This window comes from Hypanus sabinus, unplaced genomic scaffold (genome assembly GCF_030144855.1).
Source record: "Hypanus sabinus isolate sHypSab1 unplaced genomic scaffold, sHypSab1.hap1 scaffold_424, whole genome shotgun sequence".
NCBI classification, from domain to species: domain Eukaryota; kingdom Metazoa; phylum Chordata; class Chondrichthyes; order Myliobatiformes; family Dasyatidae; genus Hypanus; species Hypanus sabinus.
This window is the reverse complement of record NW_026781303.1, coordinates 294184-319366: the sequence shown is the minus strand read 5'-3', so window position 1 is coordinate 319366 and position 25183 is coordinate 294184. Positions and strand designations below refer to the sequence as shown.

General features: G+C 42.6%; 1 protein-coding gene and 1 long non-coding RNA gene across 2 annotated transcripts in view; one reads left to right on the top strand and one right to left on the bottom strand.

The window, feature by feature from the left end:
- LOC132388849 (uncharacterized) overlaps window positions 1-25183 on the bottom strand; it is a 111644-nt gene that overhangs the window by 9233 nt on the left and 77228 nt on the right. The window lies entirely within an intron of this gene.
- On the top strand, window positions 13020-20771 carry LOC132388851 (oocyte zinc finger protein XlCOF6-like). The gene is made up of 2 exons (XM_059961271.1): window positions 13020-13043; window positions 18910-20771. Exon 2 carries the CDS (start codon window positions 19651-19653, stop codon window positions 20620-20622), a length of 972 nt encoding a protein of 323 aa, XP_059817254.1. The 5' UTR covers window positions 13020-13043; window positions 18910-19650; the 3' UTR covers window positions 20623-20771.

The window sequence follows — 25183 nt, the reverse complement described above, 5'->3', positions numbered from 1 at the left end:
TGACAACATGTGCACAGTGAATTTTTATAGAGAGGTATTCATTTTAACAGCTGGCAAATCACTGTCAATAGGAACATTGATCTCCTCTGGGTTCGATCCAGTTCATCTGAACACACACACAACCTATGTAGCTGGCCTGTAACGGGTAATGTAGGATTTTCTCATCAAAATTTTTTGCATATTGTCCATATGTGGTTTGCTTGCTAAGTTACGCTTTAAAAAGTCAGATTTCCAAAATATCACTCCACTTCTTCCCACTTGCAAATTCTCCAGCAACTTTGGCAACACCAGAATACACACAAGTATCACCAGTTTCTGTATTCCCCTGAAGCCTCCCCCAACGACTGACAGTGGTGAACTCAGTGATGGCAATGCCAATGAATACGAAGGGAAGGACAGGAGTCTGTCTCATTGGAGTCTGGCACATTTGGGATGTGAAAGCTACTTGCTGCCCATGACAAAGGTGTTTGATATCATTACATACCCAGAGAGAATGGGACAAAACATGTTCTCCCGGATAGAAAAGTCCAGAACAAGAGGAGGTAGAACAAGCAACAGACACAAAATGCTGGAGGAACTCAGCAGGCCAAGCAGCATCTATGGAAAAGAGTACTAATGCTGAATTCCTCTAGCATTTTGTGAGTGTTGCTTGGATTTCCAGCATCTGCAGATTTTCTCTTGTTAGTGATTGGAGGTAGAACAAAGGTGATTTTCTCAACTGGTGATGTAAAAGATTTTGTTCCCTTTCTCTGAGTTGCTAATCCTTGCCTTTATTATAGCTGGAGCTCAGCTCTGTCTGAAAGATCCATCGGTTCCCATTCACTCAGCAGCCGGAAGCTCCCCAGGGCCCGTGTATGGATCATGTGGCTGAGAGACAGGGACGAGAGCAGGACTGTCCCGGGATTGATGGCAACGGTGTCCGGATTTCACAGGAATTGTCCTGAAGTCAGTGTTTAAGATAAAAACACAGAGAATCGCTCTTATCTGTACCCGACATTTTCAAGGCCTTCTGTGTACTGCGCGCATACGTGATACTCAGGGACGGCCTCAGCCTGACGCCTGCGTATTTCATCAGCTCTTTAACGCCGGCAAAATTCTTAGCGCATGGCCCTCTGAGACATCATTGTGCCATTAACCACTTCTGCAAGCACCGGTTCAATGTCCATACCTCATTTTTTTTATAGTGTGTGTAGAAAAAATCTGCAGCTGTTCTAACGCAGAAAGTGGCTCCCATAAACAATATACTCAATATCAACGTGTATCTAGTGCCAAAGTACAATGCTGTTATAAAACACAGGAGATTCTGCAGTTGCTGGAAATACAGAGATGCACACACACAAAACCCTGGAGGAACTCTGCATTTCAGAGAGCAACTAAGCAGCGGAGTACACAGTCTAGGCATGCTGAAGGGGCTCGGCCTAAACATTGTCTTTTTATTCCTCTCCACATTTGCTGCCCGAAATTAACCACCATTTTTTCAGTCAACCAGTTTCTAAATGTTTCTGACCTTTCTTTTGTAGTCACATCCTGCTGGTCTGATTCCTCCTCCTCCTCGTAAACTCTAGACCCAATCTCTCTCTGGAGCAACTTTTTGGTTTTTGACTCTACACCATCGAAGATTTACTCACTACTCTGCTGTCAGACTTTAGATGCACATTATGTTACGAGACCGCAGGTTCGCTTACTGTGAGTGTCGCTTTAAGTGCCTGAGTGAGGCAGGACTGTGACGTCAGACACAAGGAGAGAGAGAGAGAGAGAGAGAACTGCGTCGACGGTTATTTTGATGTAACGGCCTTTTCTGTACGTTTCACCCTGGATTACAGATATCTCTGTCCCATCATTTATTCCGTGGATTACTGAACTTTCCTTCTTTACCATCTCAAGACTCTAAGCTTTGTTCCCTCAGCCTCGATAGTCTAGGAGTTATATTTACACATATATACACATTCGGCACGGACTAGGAGGGCCAAGATGGCCTGTTTCCGTGCTGTGATTGTTATATGGTTATATTTGCTAGGGCTACAGGGCGGACTTTAAACTAGTAAGATGGGGGGGGGGGCGGGAGACTATTTGAGGAGACTTTGGGAGAGGAGGTTAGTTCACCAGTGGAGCAAGTAAATAGACAGTGTGTGAGGGAGGAAAGGCAGGTGATGGAGAAGGGATGCGCTCAGCCCGAAGATGTAGGGGAGAAGAAAGAAAAGGATAATAAATTTGAATGCATTGTTAGGGATGGAAAGAGAGGAGGAGATGGAGAGTATCTTAAATGTATCTATTTTAATGCTAGGAGCATTGTAAGAAAGGTGGATGAGCTTAAAGCGTGGATTGATACCTGGAATTATGATGTTGTAGCTATTAGTGAAACATGGTTGCAGGAAGGGTGTGATTGGCAACTAAATATTCCTGGATTTAGTTGCTTCAGGTGTGATAGAGTAGGAGCAGCCAGAGGAGGAGCTGTTGCATTGCTTGTCCGAGAAAATCTTATGGCGGTGCTTTGGAAGGATCGATTACAGAGCTCCTCTAGGGAGGCCATTTGGGTGGAATTGAAGAATGGGAAAGGTGCAGTTACACTGATAGGAGTGTATTATAGGCCACCTAATGGGGCGCGTGAGTTGGAAGGACAAATGTGTAAGGAGATAGCTGATATTTGTAGTAAACACAAGGTGGTGATTGTGGGAGATTTTAATTTTCCACACGTAGACTGGGAAGCTCATTCTGTGAAAGGGCTGGATGGTTTAGAGTTTGTGAAATGTGTGCAGGATAGTTTTTTGCAACAATACATAGAAGTACCGACTAGAGATTGGGCAGTGTTGGATCTCCTGTTAGGGAATGCGATAGGTCAGCTGACAGATGTATGTGTTGGGGAGCACTTCGGGTCCAGTGATCACAATAGCATTAGCTTCAATATAATTATGGAGAAGGACAGGACTGGACCTAGAGTTGAGATTTTTGATTGGAGAAAGGCTAACTTTGAGGGGATGCGAAGGGATTTAGAGAGAGTGGATTGGGTCAAGTTGTTTTATGGGAAGGATGTAATAGAGAAATGGAGGTCATTTAAGGGTGAAATTGTGAGGGTACAGAACCTTTATGTTCCTGTTAGGGTGAAAGGAAAGGTTAAAGGTTTGAGAGCACCATGGTTTTCAAGGGATATTAGAAATTTGGTTCAGAAAAAGAGGGATGTCTACAATAGATATAGGCAGCATGGAGTAAAGGAATTGCTCGAGCAATATAAAGAATGTAAAAGGAATCTTAAGAAAGAGATTAGAAAAGCTAAAAGAAGATACGAGGTTGGTTTGGCAAATAAGGTGAAAGTAAATCCGAAAGGTTTCGACAGTTATATTAAAAGCAAGAGGATAGTGAGGGATAAAATTGGCCCCTTAGAAAATCAGAGTGGTCAGCTATGTGTGGAACCGAAGGAGATGGGAGAGATTTTGAATGATTTCTTCTCTTCGGTATTCACTAAGGAGAAGGATATTGAATTGTCTAAGGTGTGGGAAACAAGTAAGGAAGTTATGGAACCTATGACAATTAAAGAGGTGGAGGTACTGGCGCTTTTAAGAAATTTAAAAGTGGATAAATCTCCGGGTCCTGACAGGATATTCCCCAGGACCTAGAGGGAAGTTTGTGTAGAAATAGCAGGAGCTCTGACGGAGATCTTTAATATGTCATTAGAAACGGGGATTGTGCCGGAGGATTGGCGTATTGCTCATGTGGTTCCATTGTTTAAAAAGGGTTCTAGAAGGAAGCCTAGCAATTATAGACCTGTCAGTTTGACATCAGTGGTGGGTAAATTAATGGAAAGTATTCGTAGAGATAGTATTTATAATTATCTGGATAGACGGGATCTGATTAGAAGTAGCCAGCATGGATTTATGCGTGGAAGGTCATGTTTGACAAACCTTATTGAATTTTTTGAAGAAGTTACGAGGGTAAGGCAGTGGATGTAGTCTATATGGACTTCAGCAAAGCCTTTGACAAAGTTCCACATGGAAGGTTAGTTAAGAAGGTTCAGTCGTTAGGTATTAATGCTGGAGTAATAAGATGGATTCAACAGTGGCTGGATTTACTAGGATGTTACCTGGGTTTCAGCAATTAAGTTACAGAGAAAGGTTGAACAAGTTAGGTCTCTATTCATTGGAGCGTAGAAGGTTGAGGGGGGATTTGAATGAGGTATTTAAAATTTTGAGAGGGATAGATAGAGTTGATGTGAACAGGCTGTTTCCATTGAGAGTAGGGGAGATTCAAACTTGAGGACATGATTTGAGAGTTAGGGGGCAGAAGTTTAAGGGAAACACCAGTGGGTATTTCTTTACTCAAAGAGTGATAGCTGTGTGGAATGAGCTTCCTGTAGAAGTAGTAGAGGCCAGTTCAGTTGTGTCATTTAAGGTAACATTGGATAGGTATATGGACAGGAAAGGGGTGGAGGGTTATGGGCTGAGTGCGGGTAGGTGGGACTTGGTGAGATTAAGGGTTCGGCACGGACTAGGAGGGCCAAGATGGCCTGTTTCCGTGCTGTGATTATTATATGGTTATATGGTTTATATGGTTAACAGCTGAAGGAATTATTTCTGAAGTTTAAAGATTTATTTCCCTTTGTTCCCAAGCAAACCACGGTCGTAGTACATGACGTAGATGCTGATTAAACAACACCCAAATTGCATGAACGTAGAAAAGTGTAAATTGGCTGACCAGGGAATTGAGTATATGCTGGAGAATGGTATTATTAGGCCTTCAAAATGAGATTGGAGTCACCCTGCATTATTGTGCCCATACCTGATGGTAGTGTTAAATTTTGCACTGATTATAGAAAGGTAAATACAGTAACAAAAACAGATGCCTATCCTATCCCTAGAGTGGATGATTGCATCGATAAGGCTGGAAAAGCTAATTTCTTACAACGATTGATCTGTTGACAGGGTATTGGTGTGTTCCATTGATGGACAGAGGTAGAGAAATTTCTGCATTTTTGACACCATCTGGGTTGTATGAATACAATGTTTTGCCTTTTGGAAGGAAAAATGCTCCAGGAACATCCCAGAGAAAGACTGATTTTGTAATTCGAGGGTTAGAACACACAGATACCTATATTGATGACTTAGTTACAGGGAGTGGCACTTGGGAAGAGCATATCTCTGCAGTAGAAAAGCTGTTTGACAGGCTTTCCTAGGACAACCTTACAGTTAACTTGGCTAAGAGAGAATTTGGCCATGCCAGTGTGACCTGTCTTGGCTATGTTGTCGGTCAAAGCAAGTTGGCTCCTGTTCGGGCAAAAGTCCAGACAATTTCTCAAGTTTCTATTCTGACTGCTAAGAAGGCTCTTAGAAGGTTTCTGGGAATGGATGGATATTATCGTAAGAACTCTGCTGCGATTGCTCTTCCTCTGACCAATCTCCTGAAGAAGCGTGAAAAGTTTGTTTGGACCGACCCTTGTCAGAAGGCATTTGATTGATTGATATCAGTATTTGAGATTAGGCCAATCAATGTAGTGCTGTCAGCAAAATTTAATTAGCAGATTGGAGCTGTGGGTGGCAACACAAGTCATGGGTGCACAGAGAGTAAAGGAGGGGTCCAAAGTGACAACCCTGTGGGGTATGTGTGCTGAGGGTCAGAGAGACAGAGGAGATGGAGTCCACTCTTACTACCTGCCGGTGACCTGACAGGAAGTCCAGGATCCAGCTACACAAGGCAGGGTGAAGGCCGAGGTCTCTGAGCTCCTTGTCGATACTTCACACCTTTTTATGGCTACTGCTCTGCCCATGACTGCAAGGAACGGCAGAGAACTTTGGAGAGCAGAGACCATCAGAGAAACAAGCCTCCACTCCATGGACTCTTCCTACACTTCCACTCCCTCGGAAAAGCAGGCCATGTACTCAAAGATCCTCACAATCTGGACATTCTCGCTGCAAACCCGCTCCCCCATCGGGGAAGAGATACAAAAGCCTTAAAGCGAACCACCCGGCTCAAGGACGGCTTCCTGTCTGTGTTTATAAACCAAATGAATGATAAAATGGACTCGGCCTCACAATGTATCTCGACGTGACCCTGCACCATATGTATATCTGCACTGCACTTTCTCTGCAGCCACAATGCTTTGTTACAGTGATTGTTTTATCATTTTCATTTTTCATTTTTAGAATCGTTCTTATTGGTACATAATCTTCTACAGCTATAAAATGAGACAAAACCTATGGATTAATATGTATACAATTAATAAAGCTGAAAAAACTGATCGTAAAATATAAAAATGGAAAAAAAAAGGAAAAGAAGAACTCCATCTAATTAGGAAAAAAACCCACTAACTACAACAAAAGGGGAAAAACCATTAGGAATCAACAACCCGGAAGGAACCAATATAGCATAATACAAATTAAATGAAAATATTTGGTAAAAGAACCCCATCTTCTTTCAAAATTGAATCGAGGATCAAAAAGTTCTACTTCCATTTTGTTTTCCAAACTAAGTCATAACATCACTTGAGATAAACATTCAGTTAATGTAGGGGAAGAAATATCATTCCATTTTAAGAAAATAACCCTTCTTGTCAGTAGTGTAACAAATGCAATTACATGTTGATCTGAAGATGAAATACTCTGAATATGATGTGGAACTATTCCAAATAGAACAGTCAATCTATTAGGTTGTAAATTAATTTTCAGAGCTTTAGGAATTGCAGAAAATAAAGATTTCCTAAACGATTTTAATGAAAAATATGAACAGAACATATGCGACAAAGTAGCTACTTCAGTTTTACATCTAACACAGCATTTGTCTATACTAGGAAATATTCTAGATAGTCTCTCCTTTGTTAAATAATAACGGTGAACGACTTTAAATTGAAATAAACAATGGTTGGCACATACAGAAGAAGAATTTACGTTTTTTCGAAACTCGAAGCCAAACTTCATTAACAAAGGTCATATTACGTTTTCTCTCCCAATCTTGTTTAATCTTTAGTGATAGGTTCTTTTTGTGTAACAAAAATAAATTATAAATTCTGCTAAAGGAAACTTACACTACGAGATTCAATTTCAAAATGGTTTACAACAAATCAGATTCTTGTAAATATGGAATCTTAGGTAAACATTGTTGTAAAAAATATTTCACCTGAACATATTGCAAAAAATGTGTATGAGCCAGAGAGAATTTGTTAATTAACTCTTCAAAGGTCATCAATAGACCATTACAAACTAAATCTGTAAAAGAATGGATCCCTTTATTTTTCCATGGGAGAAAAATAGAGTCAGTTGTTGAAGGTTTAAATGAAAAGTTTCGATGAAAAAAACTAGACAACTTAAATTGTTTAAAATTTTAAAAATTTACGGATCTGAACCCAAATCCGTAGGAATTGTTTAATAACCGGGTAAAGATTTAAATTTGGAATTTTAGAGAGCTGTTAAGGTAATGGAGTTCCTAAAATTGAATTTAAATAAAATTGTTTAACAGCTTTTAATTCCAAATCAACCCATAATGATTTTTGGTTCTTATCAAGCCAATATAACCAAAAACATAATTGTCTAATTTTCACCACCCAATAATACAGTCTTAAATTAGGAAGTGCAAGTCCACCATCTTTTTTGGATTTTTCTAAGTGATACTTATTAAATCTTATTGTTCCAAATAAAGGAAGAAATAACAGGACGAACATAACCTATTTAATGTGCTATTGAAATATATCGATCGGTGTGGATGGTACGGCAGGCAAGATTTACACTGTAGCTCAGTACGTTATGAGAATAAACAAATTTCCCATTTTAATTACGTGGAAATATTAGACAGACTGAGCTTCTGCTCTGGAACCTCAGAAGGAAACTGAACTGTTGTCGTTTCTGTGGAAAGCAAATATATGGAAAAGGCTTCAATCTCACATTACGATCTGCGGTAACTGGAATCAGGTGACTGGTGGTGGGTCTCCCATATCAATATCAGAATCAGGTTTAATAGGACCGGCATATGTCATGAAATTCGTTGTCTCTGCGGCAGCAGTAGAACCTAATTCATAAGAGCAGGTTTTCACAATTGTGATTTAAAATAAGAATATAAATATTACATTGTTAAATTATATAAATAGGACAAAAATTAAAAAAATTAAGAAATGTAATAAGCTATTTTAATTGTGTGGAACGATTTGACTGACCGGGTTGTTGCTTTGGAAGTAGTGGAGTGAAGCTTAACTGAACTGTACACATTTATGAGAAACTCAGATAAATAGAACAGGCTAAATTCTCACATAAACGGGTCAGACACCCAGAAACATTGGCTGCACTTCAGCAGATAAAAACAGTGGAATGAAACATGCTGAAAATATTGCAGAAAAAAAAATATACTGTCCACCCACAATGAGAGGACGTGACAGATGCGGATCTCACTGACTTGTCTGAACGGGGAAAGATGAAGCTACACGGACACGTAGAGCAGTGACCAGCAGATGCTACAGATCTGCAGAAAAACGTGAACAGGAGACGGGATCACGTGACGGTGGAGGGTCTCCCACCCCAGACAGTGACCCCAGCTGCCCACCACTCTGTGGAAACAAAAAAAACTTGCCGCTCACAACTGCTTCCAACTTAAATGTGTTGGACATTTCAACTCCCAGGAAAATATATCGTCTGTCCACTCTATCTATTCCTCTGGTAATCTTATAAACGGCCATCCAATCTCACCCCAGCTTGCTCCGCTCTGGAGAAAACAACACAAGTTTGTCCAGCCTCTCGTTATAGTTCATGCCGTCTAATCCAGGCAGTGTCCTGGTAAACCTCTTCTGCGCCCTGTCCAAAGCCCCGACATCTTTCCGAGAATGGGGGCGACCAGAACTGTATGAAACACTCCAGATGTGGTCTAACTAGTTTTATAAAACTGTGTTACGAACTGTAACGTTTCAGAAACGAACCAGCAGGAATAGAGTTCACACTGGTGTCTGGTTTTGATGTTAAAACCACTCTCTTTATTAGTGTCTACTTATAATATAGTAACTTAATGAAATAAAGGAAAGTTAGCAGTGTTATGTGTAAATATAATTCCCAGACTATCGAGCCTGAGGGAACAAAAAAGTAAGTAAGTTCAGTAACCTAGTAAATGATGGGAGAGAGATATTTGTGATCCAGGGTGAAACGTAGAGAAACGGCCATTACTTCAAAATAATCGTCGTCGAAGTTCTTATCCGTTGAATCCTTCTACATACGAGTTATCAGCGAAAGTGACCTGTCACAGGAATACCGTTTTCCAGGGGTTACCACACAACATACCCAGGCAAGGGTTAACACAAGATATTTCACAATCCACTCCTATGGATTATACGAAGTGACAGCCACACACGTTCGTTGTGGTTCCGTGTACCGATGATCAACCCACTCTTGTGGGCATAGGAGAGTTCCAAGCCTCAGCTGCAACTGACTGAAGCGATCAGCTTTTCCAGTCCCTCTCTCTCTCTCTCTCTCTATCTCTCTCTCTCTCTCTTTAGACTAGCCGACTGCCTGTCTGCAGATCGCTCTCTCTCTCTTGTTCAGTCCACAGTCAGCGCTGTCAGCCTGTGACTGACGTCATAGTCCCGCCTCCTCACGCCGGCGCTCTTAAAGAAACAGTCACAGTAACAGCCGCAACACAACTTCCCGACTTTTGAACTCAATGCTTCAACTGATAAAGACAACCATGCCATTTGCCTTCTTAACCACCCGGTCAATCTATGCAGTCTCTTTCAGGGAGCGATGAACTTGGAGTCTAAGATCCCTCTGATCATCAACACTGTTCAGGGTTTTGCATTTAACAGTGTACTGTCGCATACATTCGACCTACTGAGCTGCCAAGATGATCATCACTAATCAAATCTCACTGAGATTTCTCAGGTACTGTTGAATTTATTGCCAAGTGCACAAGTACGGGAAGGTACAGGGTCAGAGAAACACTGACTTGTGGCAGCATCACAGGCAAGTACATTCAGATAACACTGGGAACACAAGTTATCCGATTCTCTGTCAGTAACAATCTATAAAAAAATTGTTTTATGTCATTATCGATATATAAAATACATTGTGTCATGATCAATATTAAAATGTGCATTTTGTGTCAATAACAGACTTGGAAATGTTGAATTTGGTCCCTGTCTCCATTCCTCCTGTGATCCACAACCAGCTCCTTTGTTTTTGTCACAATGAGGGAGAGGTTGTTTTCTTGACACAACTGTGTCGGGGTGATGACTTCTTCTTTGTAGGCTGCCTCGTTATTGTTTGGGATTCGGCCGATCAATGAAGTGTTGTCAACATTGATTAATTAGCAGATTGGAACCAGCCACTGCAGCCCCACAGTGCACTATGTACTGATTGCAAAGCTACGAAATTGCATGTGAATAGCCTCCCCTCCCCCAACTCCACTCTTTCTGCGTCACCAGCAGACTGGGACATCCCACATCTCGCTGCCTCCGCCAGGACATTAAACTGTGAACAACTGTGGTCAGGGACTGATCTCTGGGGTACTCCAAACGCTACCTCCTTCCAGTCTGAAAACGACCCACTCATCCAGCCACACACTACCGGCAGTTTATCGATCTCCAACGAAAAAGCCTAATCACCTACTCCCGATGTTCAATACCATTGCTGACTCTGAGTTTACCACCGTCAAATCCCGGGAGGGACATAATAATCAGAAAGTCTCCAGTCACAGCCGTGTAAATAAAATGTGATCTCAGTGGGTGTGTGGCGCATGCTCAGAATGCGAAGGAGACAGACAAACTGAGCCAAGTCACAGACTGATGAAGGGGAGGAGTGATCCATTTTGATACAGAGAGGGAAGCGGCGAGTTTGATGTTATGCCTGATGTCGGAACTGTGGCCAGTTAGAAGATGAATTTTTGTTACTCCAATTTGTATTGAGCTGTGACAGTGCTTTTATCAGTAGGCACCATGGAGACTGAAATAATTGCAGTTGAAGTGTTGTCCTTCACCCACTGACGTGCTTTATAAACCTTTAACAGTGTACAAAAGTCAAAGGATTTGTGTATGGGAATCACAAACACAACAGCACGTTAGATCCGCTGTATCTGTCAGTTCACCAGAGCTTGAACGCAAAGTACACTGCAGATGCTGTGGGCAAAGCAACAGGTACAAAATGCTGAAGGAACTCAGCAGGCTGGGCAGCGTCCGTGGGAACGAACAGTGAACATTTCGGGCCGAGACCGAAGACCGTGACCTACAGCTTCGCTCTGGGAAACGGCTGTTCACCTGCTCCGTGTGTGCGAAGAGACTCATTCAGTTAACCCACCTTGTGATGCTCCGGTGAGTTCACAATAAATAGAGGCCACATTTCTGTCCGGAGTGAGCAAAGTGTTTTACTCAATCATCCCAGCTGCTGTAACACCAGCAACTTCACATCAGGGAGGAAGTTCAAATCAGCTCCGTGTTAAATGTTTAACCATCACGGTGACTGAAGGCAGCTGCAGGTTCATGAGGGACTGTTACTGTCAGATCCTGCAGTTCTTGCGGCTGCTCATCGCACCCAGGACTGAACCCTGGTCACTGAGCATTGGAGGAGTCTGTTCTGCTGATGTTAGCCTTAAACTGGGCTGTTGTTTAATATTGTGGATCCGTGAAACATAAATCAATTCTGTATCAAATCCCATGTCGCAGGTACTTACTGTCACCGCCAAACTCAAAAAAAAAATGTACACTAGAGATTCCACTCGGTCCGTCTGCTCCATGCCCAGGTTTCTGTTCCATATCAGCATTTTAAAATTTACATCTCACACTCCCTGTTGCAACTTGTCACCGCTCCGTGGGAGAAGAGATTTCCCTTGAATTTCTTAGAATCAGAGAAATCTGCAGCAAATTACAGGCCCTTCGGCCCACAATGTTGTTCTGACCATGTAACCTACTCTAGAAAATTCCTGGAATTACCCTACCACAGAACCCTCTATTTTCATAAGCTCCATGTACCTATCTAAGATTATCTTAAAAGACTCTATTGTACCCGTCTATACCACCGTCGCTGGCAGTGCAGTCCACACACCCACCGTTATCTGTATAAAAGATATATCTCTGACATCCGCCTTGAACTACTTCCAAGCACCTTATCTATGCCCCGCACGTGTTAGCTATATCAGCCCTGGGGAAAAAAGCCTTTGACTTTTCACACGATCAATGCCTCTCATCATCTTATACACCTGCATGAATTTCCTGCATGATTTTCCCCAGGCTAATTAACAGGATGATCTCGCTGAGTATTTGACCTTCCCCAGGGCTCTGGACTAAGGTGGTTAAACTTTTTCCCTGCTCTTTTCAAATTTTGTGTCATTTCCACTAATTTCAAAGGACTGTGCCTCAGACAGCTGGGTTGTTGCAATGCGCCTCTAAAGCCTGACAGCAGACTAGCGAGTGAATCTTCGATGGAGCAGAGTAAGAGGCCAAAGAGTTGCCAGCCTAAGTCAGGGCTTTGGGGCCCTGGAAAGAGATGGGTTCTGGAGGTTACGAACAGGAGGAGGAAGAGGAACCAGACCAGCGGGATGTGGCTATGAAGGAAACATGAGAAACTTTTGGAAACTGGTTAATCGAAAAACAAAATGGTTAATCTCTACAAAACATTGCAGGTAATCAGCAGATCAGGCAGCAAATGTGGAGAGGAATAAATGGGCAGCATTTAAGCCGATCCCCTTGAGCATGTCTAGACTGTGTACTCCTCTGCTTAGTTGCTGCCTGAACTGCAGAGCCTCTTCAGCATTTTGTGTGTGTGCATGTTTGTATTTCCAGCAAATGCAGAATCTCTTTTGTTTCAGATCTGTTTCAGAACACGAAATGCCTGTTGATATTGAGTGTATCGTTTATGGGAGCCGCTTTCTGCGTTAAGAAAGCTGCTGAGTTTTCTACACAGAAAAAAAACTGAGATATGGACGTGGAACCGGTCCCTGCAGAATCTTTTAATGGCACCATACTTACCCATAAATCACCGCGTTTAAAATTTCCCTGTCGTTTGCAGCACCGATCAAATGCGCAGGCGTCAGGATCGCAGCCGTCTGCGATAAATACGCATGCGCGCTGTATACAAAATGTCGGGAGGATCGGAAAGGTAAGGGTTTTTCTGACTCTAATTGGGTGACAATTGCTGTGAGAACCGGAGGCTGTCGCCCGCAAACTCAGCACAGGCCAGATTTTTTCTTCTCTCTCAGCCCCACGATCCGTACACGGGCCCCGGGGAGCTTCCGGCCAATCAGGGAACGGGACCAGATAGATCTCACAGACGGAGCTGAGCTCCAGGTATCTGAATGCAAGGATTAGGAACTCGGAAAAAGAGAACAAAATCTTTCTATCAGCTGTTGAGAAAATCAATTTTGTTCTATCTCCAACCGCAGCAAGTGAAAATCTGCAGAAGCTGGACTCTTTTAATGCTGGAACAGCATTAGTACTCTTTTCCATAGATTCAGCCCGGCCTGCTGAGTTCCTCCAGCATTTTGTGTGTGTTGCTTGTTCTACCTCCTCTTGTTCTGGACTTTTCTACACCTGAGGACATGTTTTGACCCGTTCTGTCTTGGTACATAATGATATCAAACACCTTTGTCCTGGGCAACAAGTAGCCTTCAAATCACAAATGTGCCAGACTCTAGTGAGTCAAACTGCTGCCCTTCCCATCATATTCATTGGCATTGCCATAACCGAGTTCATCACCGTCCATCACTTGAGGGAGGGTTCAGTGGAAATATTTATGTAAAATACAGGAACTGGTTGTACCTGTTTGCATTTTGGTGATGCAAAATTTGCTGGAGAATTTGCAAGTGGGAAGAAGGGGAGTGATATTTGGAAGTCTGAGTTTTTAAAGCATCATTTAGTAAGAAAATTGCACACAGTGACATACAAAAGTCTGGGCACCCCTGCTCAAAATTCCTGTTCCTGAGAACAGCTAAGCGAGTAAAACAATGACCTGATTTCCAAAAGGCATAAAGTTAAAGATGACACATTGTTTAATATTTTAAGCAAGATTACTCTTTTGCATCCATCATTTACAGTTTCAAAATAATAAAAAAGGAAAAGGGCCTGAGTTTGGACACCCTCCATAGTCAGTGTTTAATAACAACCCCGTTGGCAAGTATCACAGCTTCTAAATACTTTCTGTCGCCAGCCAAGAGTCTTTCAATTCTTGTTTGGGGATTTTTGTCCATTCTTCCTTGCAAAAGGCTTCTAGTTCTGTGAGATTCTTGGGCCGTCTTGCATGCACTGCTCTTTTGAGGTCTATCCACAGATTTTCGATGATGCTTAGGTCAGGGGCCTGTGAGGGCCATGGCAAAACCTTCAGCTTGTGCCTCCTGAGGTAGTCCATTGTGGATCTTGAGGTGTGTTTAGGATCATTATCCTGTTGTCGAAGCCATTCTCTTTTCATCTTCAGCTTTTTTACAGACGGTGTGATGTTTGCTTCCAGAATTTGCTGGTATTTAATTGGATTCAATTTCCATATACCAGTGAAATATTCCCATGCAGCTGGCTGTAACACAAGCCCAAAGCATGATCAATCCACCCCCTTGCTTAACAGTTGAAGAGGTGTTCTGTTCATGAAATGCTGCACCCTTTTTTTCTCCAAACATACCATTGCTCATCGTGGCCAATAAGTTCTTTTGTAACTTCATCAGTCCACAGGATTTGTTTCCAAAATGCATAAGGCTTGTTCCTTTGCAAACTTCTGATGCTGAGTTTTGTGGTGAGGATGCAGGAAATTTTTCTTTGGATGACTCTTCCATGAAGGTCATATTTGTGCAGGTATCGCTGCACAGTAGAACAGTGCACCACCACTTCAGAGTCTGCTAAATATTCCTGAAGGTCTTTTGCAGTCAAATGGGTGTTTTGATTTTCCTTTCTAGCAATCCTACGAGCAGTTTTCTCGGAAGGACTTCTTGGTCTTCTAGACCTCAAAATGACCTCCACCATTCCTGTTACCTGACATTTCTTAAGTACATTACGAACTAAGGAAATGGCTAACTGAAAACTCTTTGCTGTCTTCTCTTGCTTTGTGGGCATTATGTATTTTAATTTTCAGAGTGCTAGGCAGGGACTTAGCGGAGCCCATGGCTGCTGATTGTTGGGCCAAGGTTTGTGGAGTCGGTATTTATAAGGCTTTGAAATTTGTAACACCTGGCTTTTCCACAATAACGGGTGGGACACTTTAGAAACTGTTGTAGGAGGAATTATCTGGCAGAGCTAAGTCAAAGATGTGATAGGGATTCGATAGTTAGGGGAACATAACTAGAAGAGGATTAACGTCCTAGTAGTAAGGCTTGCAAGTGCTAGTGGGAGAGTCAAACTAAAGTTGCAGGCAGGGAGGGAGCCAGAATGACAGAACAAATAATGGAGGGGGTTAATTGAATTGAATTGGCTTTATTACTTATATCCTTCATATACATGAGGAGAAGAAACATTTACATTACGTCTCTGACTAAATGTGCAATGTGCAATTTATAGTCATAATAAATAGTGTGTACAACAGGCAGTCAACATAACATAGAGATACAGGATGAATCAGGATGAATTAGTCAGTCTGATGGCTTAGTGGAAGAAGCTGTCCCAGAGCTTGCTGGTCCTGGCTTTGGGATGTCTGCACCACTCTCTGCAGAGTCCTGCGATTGAGGGAAGTACAGTCCCCATACCAGGCAGTGACACAGCCAGTTACAATACTCTCAATTGTAACCCTGTAGAAAGTTCTTAGGATTTAGGTCCCTATTTCAAACTTTTCAGTGCTCTGAAGTGAAAGAGCACTGTTGTGTATTTGTCACCAGACAACCAGTGTGTATGGAACATATATTATTATATTGTAGCCATTACAGGAACTTGGCTCCAGCCAACAGTCTGAGGAATTTAGAGCGACAAATTTTTCTCTAGTGATCGCAGACTATGCCAAGAAACAAAGCTTGATATATTAAGTGATTTTAATTTTCCATATATTGACTGAGACTCCTATACCGTAAAAGGGTTAGTTGGGGGTAGAGTTTGTCAAATGTGCCCATAATCGGAATGTAGAATTCCCAATGTAGAAATGTGCAATAGGCTGTTAGGAAATGATCTAGGGCTGGTGACACAGAATATTGCTCATAATGCCATGAGATTCCAAGTAATTATGGAAAAAGAGAGGTCTGGACCACAGGTTGAGATTCTAAATTGGAGAGAGGTCAATTTTGTTGGCGACAGAAAGGATCTGACAAGTGTGGATTGGGACAGGCTGTTTTCTGGCAAATGTGTACTTGGTGAGTGGGAGTTCTTCAGAAGTGAAATTTTGCAGGTGTAGAGTTTGTATGTGCCTGCAAAACTAAAAGTTGAAAGGTAACTGGTGCAGGGAACCTTGGTTTTCAAGAGATATTGAGGCCCCAGATATTTTGTTCCTCTAAATACCTCAGACTGTTGGGTGCTACCAAGACTCATTAATGACTGCAATATCATAATTCCACACCGTGAGCTCATCCGACAGTTTTTTCAGTTGTCTTCTCTTGGTTTTTAAAAGCTTCCCAATAGTTTCTGCTCTTTTGTTTGCCATCTCTTTGGCTTTTATGTTGGCTTTGGCTTCTCATTTCAGCCAAGGTTCTGTCCTCCTGCCTTTCCAATGCTTCCACTTCTTTGGGATGTGTCTATCACTCAGCTCCCGAGTTGCTCCCAGAAACTCCAGCCATTGCTGCTCCATCATCACTCCTACCAGATTCCCCTTCCAGTCAGGTTTGGCCAGCTTCTCTGTCATAGAAACATGGAGAAGGTCAGAACAGAAACATGCCCACTCTGGACGATCAGAATGGTAATCTATACGGGAGACAAAATAGATGGGGGAGGTTTTAAATAGCAGTTTTGCATCCGTATTGACTCAGGAGATGGACACAGAGTCGATAGAGGTGAGGCAAAGCAGCATCAACTTCAGAGACCATGGACAGATTACAGAGGTGGAGGTTTTTGCTGTCTCAGGCAAATTAGTGTGGATAAATTCCCAGGGCTTGAAATGTAGATCCCTCGCACCCTGTGGAAGACAAGTGCAGAAATTGTCGGGGTCCAAGCACAGATATTTAAATCATCGTTAGTGACAGGTGAGGTACTGGAGGAGTGGAGGACAGACAATGTTGTTCCACTGTTCAAGAAAAGCTCTAAAATTAAGCTAGGAAGTGATATGTTGGTGAATTTCACAGCAGTAGTGAGAAAGTCATTGGGACATATGTGCAGGAACCGGATATATAAGTATTTGGATAGATGTGGACTGATTAAGGATAGACAGCATGGCTTTATGCATGGTAGGTCATGTCTAACCAGTCTCATGGAGCTACTTGAGGAAGTTATCAGGAAAGTGGACGAAGACAAGGCAGTGGATGTTGTTTACATCGACGAGGAAGGCACTTGACAAAGTCTCATTGGGAGGCTGGTCAAGAAGGTTCAGTCATTCAACATTCAAGATGAGACAGTAAAGTGGATGAGACACGGTCTTTGTGAGAAGCCACAGTGTGGTAGCAGATGATTGCCTCTCTGACCGGAGGCCTGTGTCTAGTGGTTGCCACAGGGATCAGTGCTGGATCTGTTGTTGTTTGTCATCTATATCAGTAATCTGGATGATAGTGTGGTTAACTGGATCAGCAAATTTGTGGATGACAACAAGACCGGTGGTGTAGTGGACAGTGAGGAAGACTATCATGGCTTGCGGTGTGATCTGGACCAGCTGGGAAAATGGTTTGAGAAATGGAAAATGGAATTTAATGCAGACAAGTATGAGGTGTTGCACTTTGGTATGACCTACCAAGGGAGGTCTTTCAGAGTGACTGGTCGGGCATGGATGAGTGTTGGAAAAGAAAGCGACCTGGGAATACAAGTCCTTAATTCACTGAAAGTGATGTCACAGTTAGATTGTGATGGAAAGCAAGATTTCAGCCCAATGGGCTTCAGGAACGAAAGTACTGAAAACAATAACTGGATGTTATGTTGACTTGCAGCAGACATTGGTGAGCCCAAATTTGGAGTATTTTGTGCAGTTTCGGTCACCAAGCTGCAGGAAAAATGTAAAAGAGGTTGAAAGAGTTCAGAGAAAATTCACAAAGATGTTGCCAGGTCTAGAGGACTTGGGTTATAAGTAGAGATTGAACAGGTCAGGACTTTATTCCTTGGAAAATTAGAGATTTAGCAGAGACTTGATTGTGATGGAGGTAACTGCAAGCTGGATTTCTCCACTGAGATGGTGTGTGACTGCAAGCAGAAGCCATGGGTTAAGGGTGAAAGGTGAAACATTAAGGGGAACATGAGGGGAAACTTCATCACACAGACAGTCATCTGGGAGTGGAATGAGCAGCCATTACGAGTGGTGCATGCAAGCTCAATTTCAATATTTAAGAGGTTTGTGTAGGTGCCTGGATGGTAGGGGTATGGGAGTGGGCAGATTAAATAGTTCAGCACAAACCAGATGGCTGAAAGAGCTTGTTTCAGTGTTGTACTGTGACCAAAACCTGAAATAATACAAAAATTCACTCCAAATCCTTTTTAACAGCTGTACGGACCAACCATTCATCTCAGCAGGAATTTTTTATATGTCGTTAAAACTGTGGCACTTTAAGTTAATAATACATAAAAGAAAATCCCAGCTGCATGTCAAGAAACACTATTTGTGTGAGACTGTTTCAGTTACTGTGGGGCCAGGCACCCATACAGCTCAGCAGGAACAGGGAATAATACCAATGGAGAGAGTCAAACTGAGCCAGGTCACAGATTGGAGATGGCAGAAATGCCCCATTCTGATAGAGACAGGAAGAGCTTCAGGGAATTGATGGTCATTCTAGATACCAGCACTCTGCCCAGTCAGGAGATGATTTCTCTGTCCAACTTGGGTTCAATCTCACTGTAACAGTGTGATACCAGATCAAACCTTGGCAACTCATGTAATCTCATCTGAAATGTTGTCCTAAACCCATTGATGGATTTTGTAAATCTTTCCACAGGTTAAAAACGAGAAGGAATTTGTCTACAGAAAGCTCAGTCATGGCATATCAGTTTTGCTGTCTCTGTCCGGATATTTAAGAAGCAGAGCAAGGGATTCAATCGAATATCCTTCCTGCTCAGACAGTGGGAATGGATTCACTTGGTCATCTCAACTGAAGGTACATCAGCGAGTTCACACTGGGCAAGGACATTCATCTATTCTGTGTGTGAGAAAGGATTCAGTCGGTCTGCCCACCTGTGGACACACCAATCAATTAACACCGGGCAGAGGCTAGTCATCTGCTGAAGTTCTGGGAAAGGATTCACTCCATCATCTGACCTCATAGCACACCAGCGAGTTCACACCAGAGAGAGGCAGTTCACCTGCTCGGACTGGGAAGGGGTTCACTTGGTCGTCTGAACTACTGAGACACCAACGAGTTCACACTGGGGAGAAGCCGTTCACCTGCTCCGTCTGTAGGATGAGATTCACTGATTCATACACACTACAAAGTCACCAGCGAGTTCACACTGGGGAGAGGCCGTTCACCTGCTCCGTCTGTGGGATGAGATTCACTGATTCATACATACTACAAAGTCACCAGTGAGTTCACACTGGGGAGAGGCCGTTCACCTGCTCAGACTGTGGGAAGGGATTCACACAGTCATCCAACCTGCAGAGTCACCAGCGAGTTCACACTGGGGAAAAGCCTTTCACCTGCTCAGTCTGTGGGAAGAGATTCACTCGGTCATCTGACCTAATGGCTCACCAGCGAGTACACACCGGAGAGCGGCCGTTCACCTGCTCGGACTGTGGGAAGGGATTCTCTTTATCTTCTCGCTTACTGACACATCAGCGAGTTCACACTGGGGTGAAGCCGTTCATCTGCTCAGTCTGTGAGAAGAGATTCACTCACTCTTCCACGCTACAGAGACACAAGCTTGTTCACACTGGGGAGAAGCCGTTCACCTGCTCAGTCTGTGGGAAGGGATTCACTCAGTCATCCAGTCTGCAGAATCATCAGCGAGTTCACACTGGGGAGAAGCCGTTCACCTGCTCAGAATGTGGGAAGGGATTCACTGAGTCATCACACCTACAGAGACACCAGCGAGTTCACACTGGGGAGAAGCCATTCACATGCTCAGTCTGTGAGAAGGGATTCACTCATTCTTCCACCCTACGGAGACACCATCGAGTTCACACTGGGGAGAAGCCATTTACCTGCTCAGTCTGTGGGATGAGATTCACTGATTCATCCTACCTGCAGAGTCACCAGCGAGTTCACACTGGGGAGAAGCCATTCACCTGCACAATCTGTGGGAAAGGATTCACTCTGTTATCCAACCTGCAGTGTCATCAGCGAGTTCACACTGGGGAGAAGCCATTCACCTGCTCAGACTGTGGGAAGGGATTCACTGTTTCAGCTAGCCTAATGGCACACCAGCGAGTTCACACCGGACAGCGGCCGTTCACCTGCTCAGACTGTGGGAAGGGATTCACTTTGTCATCTAAACTACTGAAACACCAGCGAGTTCACACTGGGGAGAAGCCGTTCACCTGCTCAGTCTGTGAGAAGAGATTCAGTGACTCTTCCGCCCTACAGAGACACCAGCGAGTTCACACTGGGGAGAAGCCATTCACCTGCACAATCTGTGGGAAGGCATTCACTCAGTCATCCCACCTACAGAGTCATCAGCGAGTTCACACTGGGGAGAAGCCATTCACCTGCTGAGAATGTGGGAAAGGATTCGCTCAGTCATCCCAACTACTGGCACACCAGTAAGCTCACAATGGGGAGTGGCCGTTGTTATGATTCCCCAGGTTTCGTTTACTGTGGACTGTCATTTTGAGAGAAAGAGAGAGAGATAAAGAAGGTGAATCAGTCTGACTTGTAGCTTGTTTACATCGCTCGCAGCTTGTTTAATTTTAACCAAGGACACGGACACTCAGAGTGAGACGGAGATGAAGGATGAAAAATGGAAGGTTCAAAACAAGGGAAATAGTGGCCAAAGCTCATGGTTTAGAATGTCCCTACGCCCACAAGTGTGGGTTAATTATCATTTCAGCATACATCGAATGTGTGGTTGTCACCTCTTTTGATCCATGGGAGTGGATCGGATTTGGGGTATCCTGTGAAGACCACTTATGTGTTAACCCTTGCCTAGTTGTGGTGTGGTAATTCACTCGAAGACAATACCACTTTTGACATGTCACTTTCGGTGGTAATTCATATGTGGATTTGGAACACGACCGATAAAATCTACAGTGACTGTTCTCTCATTTTACCACCATGGAACCTGTGGAATTTGACATAATTGCCTTCTCTTAACATTTACCCAGGATTACAAATATCTCCCTCTCATCACCTATTCTGTGGTTGAATTGAACTTTCGTACTTTACCATCTCAAGACTCCAAGCCTTGTTTCCCCTGAGCTCAATAGTTTTGGAGTTACATTTACACACATATATATACATAACAATGTTCACTTTTGTTTATCTTGCTTAAGTTACTATATTAAAAGTAGATTCTAATAACGATAGTTTTAACATCAAAAACAGACTCCACGTATATCTATTGCTGCTAGTTCGTTTCTAAAGCGTAACGATTCATAACAAAATTGGGGCCTGCGTCCAGGATATGAACAGGTTTGGGGCGTATTGATTAATTATCGATTTCATTGGGGAAATCCCTTTTGATTTATTTGTGTGTGGAAAATCAGCAGCAGATGCTGATAGGTTTGTGGAAGCGCCAACCTCTGAGGCATTAGAGGACGCCAGAAAGGTTGAGTTGTTGAGTATTGCTCGGAGGTTAAAACTTGCTATGTTGAAATTAACAATGAGGAGGGCACAGGTGCAGAGGATAATAGCTGAACATTATGTATCTGAGGGATTGTTTAAAGTGGAGGAGTTGTAGGTGTATCCTAAAAGTAAACCTAGTGAGCTTGAACTCCTGTACGTGAGAAAAATTAAAGATGGAGGCTGCGGAAAGGCAAAGGCAGTTTGAGGTGAGAGACGCAGAAAAACAGAGAGAAGAAGCAGAAAAACACAAGGAGGAAGCAGAAAGACAGAGGCTGTTCGAGCTGGAAAAGATAGAGAGATTTCAGCAAAGGGGTCCAGCGTTAGACTCTGGTGATAAGTTTGAGGCCAGTTGTGAAGTTAAACTGGTACCTCCATTTGACATGGCGGTGGTTGATAAATACTTCCAGCATTTTGAGAAGGTTGCCCAATAGAAGGTTGGTCCTCTTACAAAGTGTAATTAAGGGGGAGGCTCAGCCTATTATGCTTTGACAATCGATGAAGCAGCTGAGTATGACATAGTGAAACAGGCTGTGTTCAAAGCTTATGAGTTGGTCCCAGAATCCTACAGGCAGAAGTTTATAAATTTGTGGAAATCTGTGAACCACACTTATATGGAATTTGCTTATGAGAAGTTTGTGTGTTTTAATGACTGGTTCACATATAAAAATAGAAGTGATAATTTTAACAGCTTGAAAGTGTTGCTTTTAATTGAAGAATTCAAAAGGTGCGTCCCTGATAACATAAAGACGTATTTAGATGAAAAGGATGCTGCCACTTTGCTAGATTAGCAGATGTTTGCTTTAACTCATAAGGTTAAGTTTACCGAGACTAAGAACTTCCAAAACAGTCCCAGGGATAACGAGGGTAAACCAGTAATTAAAGCTGGGACTAGTGACAAGAGTAAGGATGAAGTGAAGCAGTTGAAGGAGAAATATTCTGGTCTTACTTGTTACTATTGTAAGAAAGCTGGTCATATGATGGCTAATTGTTCCATCCCGAAGAAGAAAAAGGAAATGGAGGCAGTCCCAATTGCCTGCGTTCAATACGTTGAAGCACCTGTAAAGCCACAGGGTTCTGAACATTCTGTTGAGGCTCAGTTAAGGTCTGAGAGGTCTGAACGAGTTAAGAAGGCTTTTGATCATTTTCGGTCAAATGGGTTTGTATTGGTAAAGGAAGGGTCAACCCCGGTAACAGTGAAAATTCTTCGAGTTACTGGGGCTTCTCAGTCACTTATATTAGTGTTCTGAAGTTTGGTGATGAGACTAACACTGGTGAGGTAAATCTTATTAAAGACATTGGGAATGGTGTGGTTTCTGTTCCTTGTACAACGTAACTTTACAGTCAGTGTCAGTTTCGGGACCTGTTGAGATCGGAGTATGCTCCAGCTGACCGGTGGAAGATGTTAGTTTGCTGTTAGGGAATGACCTGGCAGATGGTAAAGTTGTTCCTTTAGTGCTGTTGAAAACTAAACCAACCACTGACGACCCACAGATGGATTTTAACATTTATCCCTCCTGCGCAGTAACAGGAAGCATGGCTAAAAAGTCTGCCGACACAGACGGTTCTGTGCAGCATGATTCTGATTCCCATGATAGCCAAAATCGGGATTCCGGTTATGATGACTTGTCAGGGGCTTTTCTGCCTTCATTGTTTCAACAGGATTCAGGTAGTAAGTCTGATGAGAAAGATTGATCCCTGTCCAGGAATGAGTTTATAGCAGAACAGAACCGAGACCCTGAGATTGAAGCTTTATAAAAACAGCTCTCTCAGATGATGAGATTAAGAAAGTGCCGGTAGGGTATTATCTCAAGGATGGAGTGATAATGAGGAAGTGGAGGCCACCTGCTATACCAGTGAGTGAGGAATGGGCAATTGTTCACCAGGTTGTAGTTCCTGAAGTTTATCGGGCTTTAATTTTAACTTTGGCCCACAGTATGCCCTTAGACATTTTGTAGTGAATATAACTGTAAACAGGTTTATGAAATAATTTTACTGGCTTAATTTGAAGAAAGAGGTGACACGTCCATTTGTGGGTAAACCCCACCGGCTCACCCCAGTGGCCCCACTGTAGTCTATACCTGCATTCAGTGAACCCTTTTTTAAAGTATAGAGCATTGTGTTGCCCCATTGCCAAAGCCTAAAGCTGGCCATCAGTAACTACAAAGTATTATGTGTACTGCATCCAGATTCCCAGAGGCAATACCTCTCAGAAATATTAAAGCTAAAACTGAAGGGAAAGTTCTTACCAAGTTGTTTTTTTTTTACACTTTTTCTGGATTGCCTAAAGAAATCCAGCCTGATCAAGAAAATAATTTTACACCTGGACTATTCCAGCAGGTAGTTTATGAACTAGGAGCTGAACAAATAACATCATCTGCGTACCATCTGGAATCACAAGGGCTGTAGAATTTTTTCATTCTGCACTGAAAACAATGATTAAGACGTACTGTGTTGAAATTGGGAAGACTGAGATGAAGGAATATATTTGCTTTTGTTCTCAGTAATAGAGTCAGTACAGGATCATTGGGCTTTAGTCCATTTGAACTTGTATTTGGTTGAAGACTGAGGAGATCTTTGAGCTTGTTAAAGGAACAGTGGATTGATGGGGATGTACATGTTAACTGGTGAGACTATGTTTTGAAGTTCAGAAATAAACTACACCAATCGTGTAGTCTGGTGAAACAAAACTTAAAGATTTCTCAAAACAAACTGAAGCGTTGCTTTGATAAGCGGGCTTGCGAAAGAAAATACCAGGTGGGGGAATAAGATGCTTGCCTTATCTCCAATGTTGATGAATCCACTCCAGGTGAAATTCAATGGACCGTATGAAATAGGCTTTCAAATTACTAATGTGAATGACGTTATCAAAACACCCGACCGATGTAAACTAGAACAGGTTGTACACATAAATATGATAAAGCCTTAAAATATGAAACAGCCACCATCTGTGAGTGTTGTTGTCAAAACATATGAATCTGGCAGCCCTGAGAATGAATCAATTGACTCGTCTGAGACTTTTCACAAGCCAAACATTGTCCCAGTTAGGCTAGTGAACTCGGTTGTTCGAGAAAACATTGATAACAAGTTTGCTCATCTGCAGCCAAAGCAACAACAAAAGCTGAAGGAATTAATTCTGAAGTTTAAAGATTTATTTCCTGATGTTCCCAAGGAAACCACGTCGTAGATATTGGTCAAGCCAAACCTATTAAACAACACCCATATCATATGAAGTAGAAAAGTGTAAATTGGCTGAGCAAGAAATTGAAAATATGCTGGAAAATGGTATTATTAGTCCTTCAGTATCAGATTGGAGTCACCCTGCATTATTGTGCCCAAACCTGATGGCAGTGTTAGATTTTGCACTGGTTATAGGAAGCTAAATGCAGTAACAAAAACAGATGCCTAACTTATCCCTAGGGTGGATGATCGCATCGATAAAGTTGGAAAAGCTAATTTCTTACAATGATTGATCTGTTGAAAGGGTATTGGTCTG

Excerpts from the sequence above, each read along its gene's own strand:
- LOC132388851 (XM_059961271.1), top strand. The coding sequence starts at position 19,651 with ATGGCTCACCAGCGAGTACACACCGGAGAGCGGCCGTTCACCTGCTCG.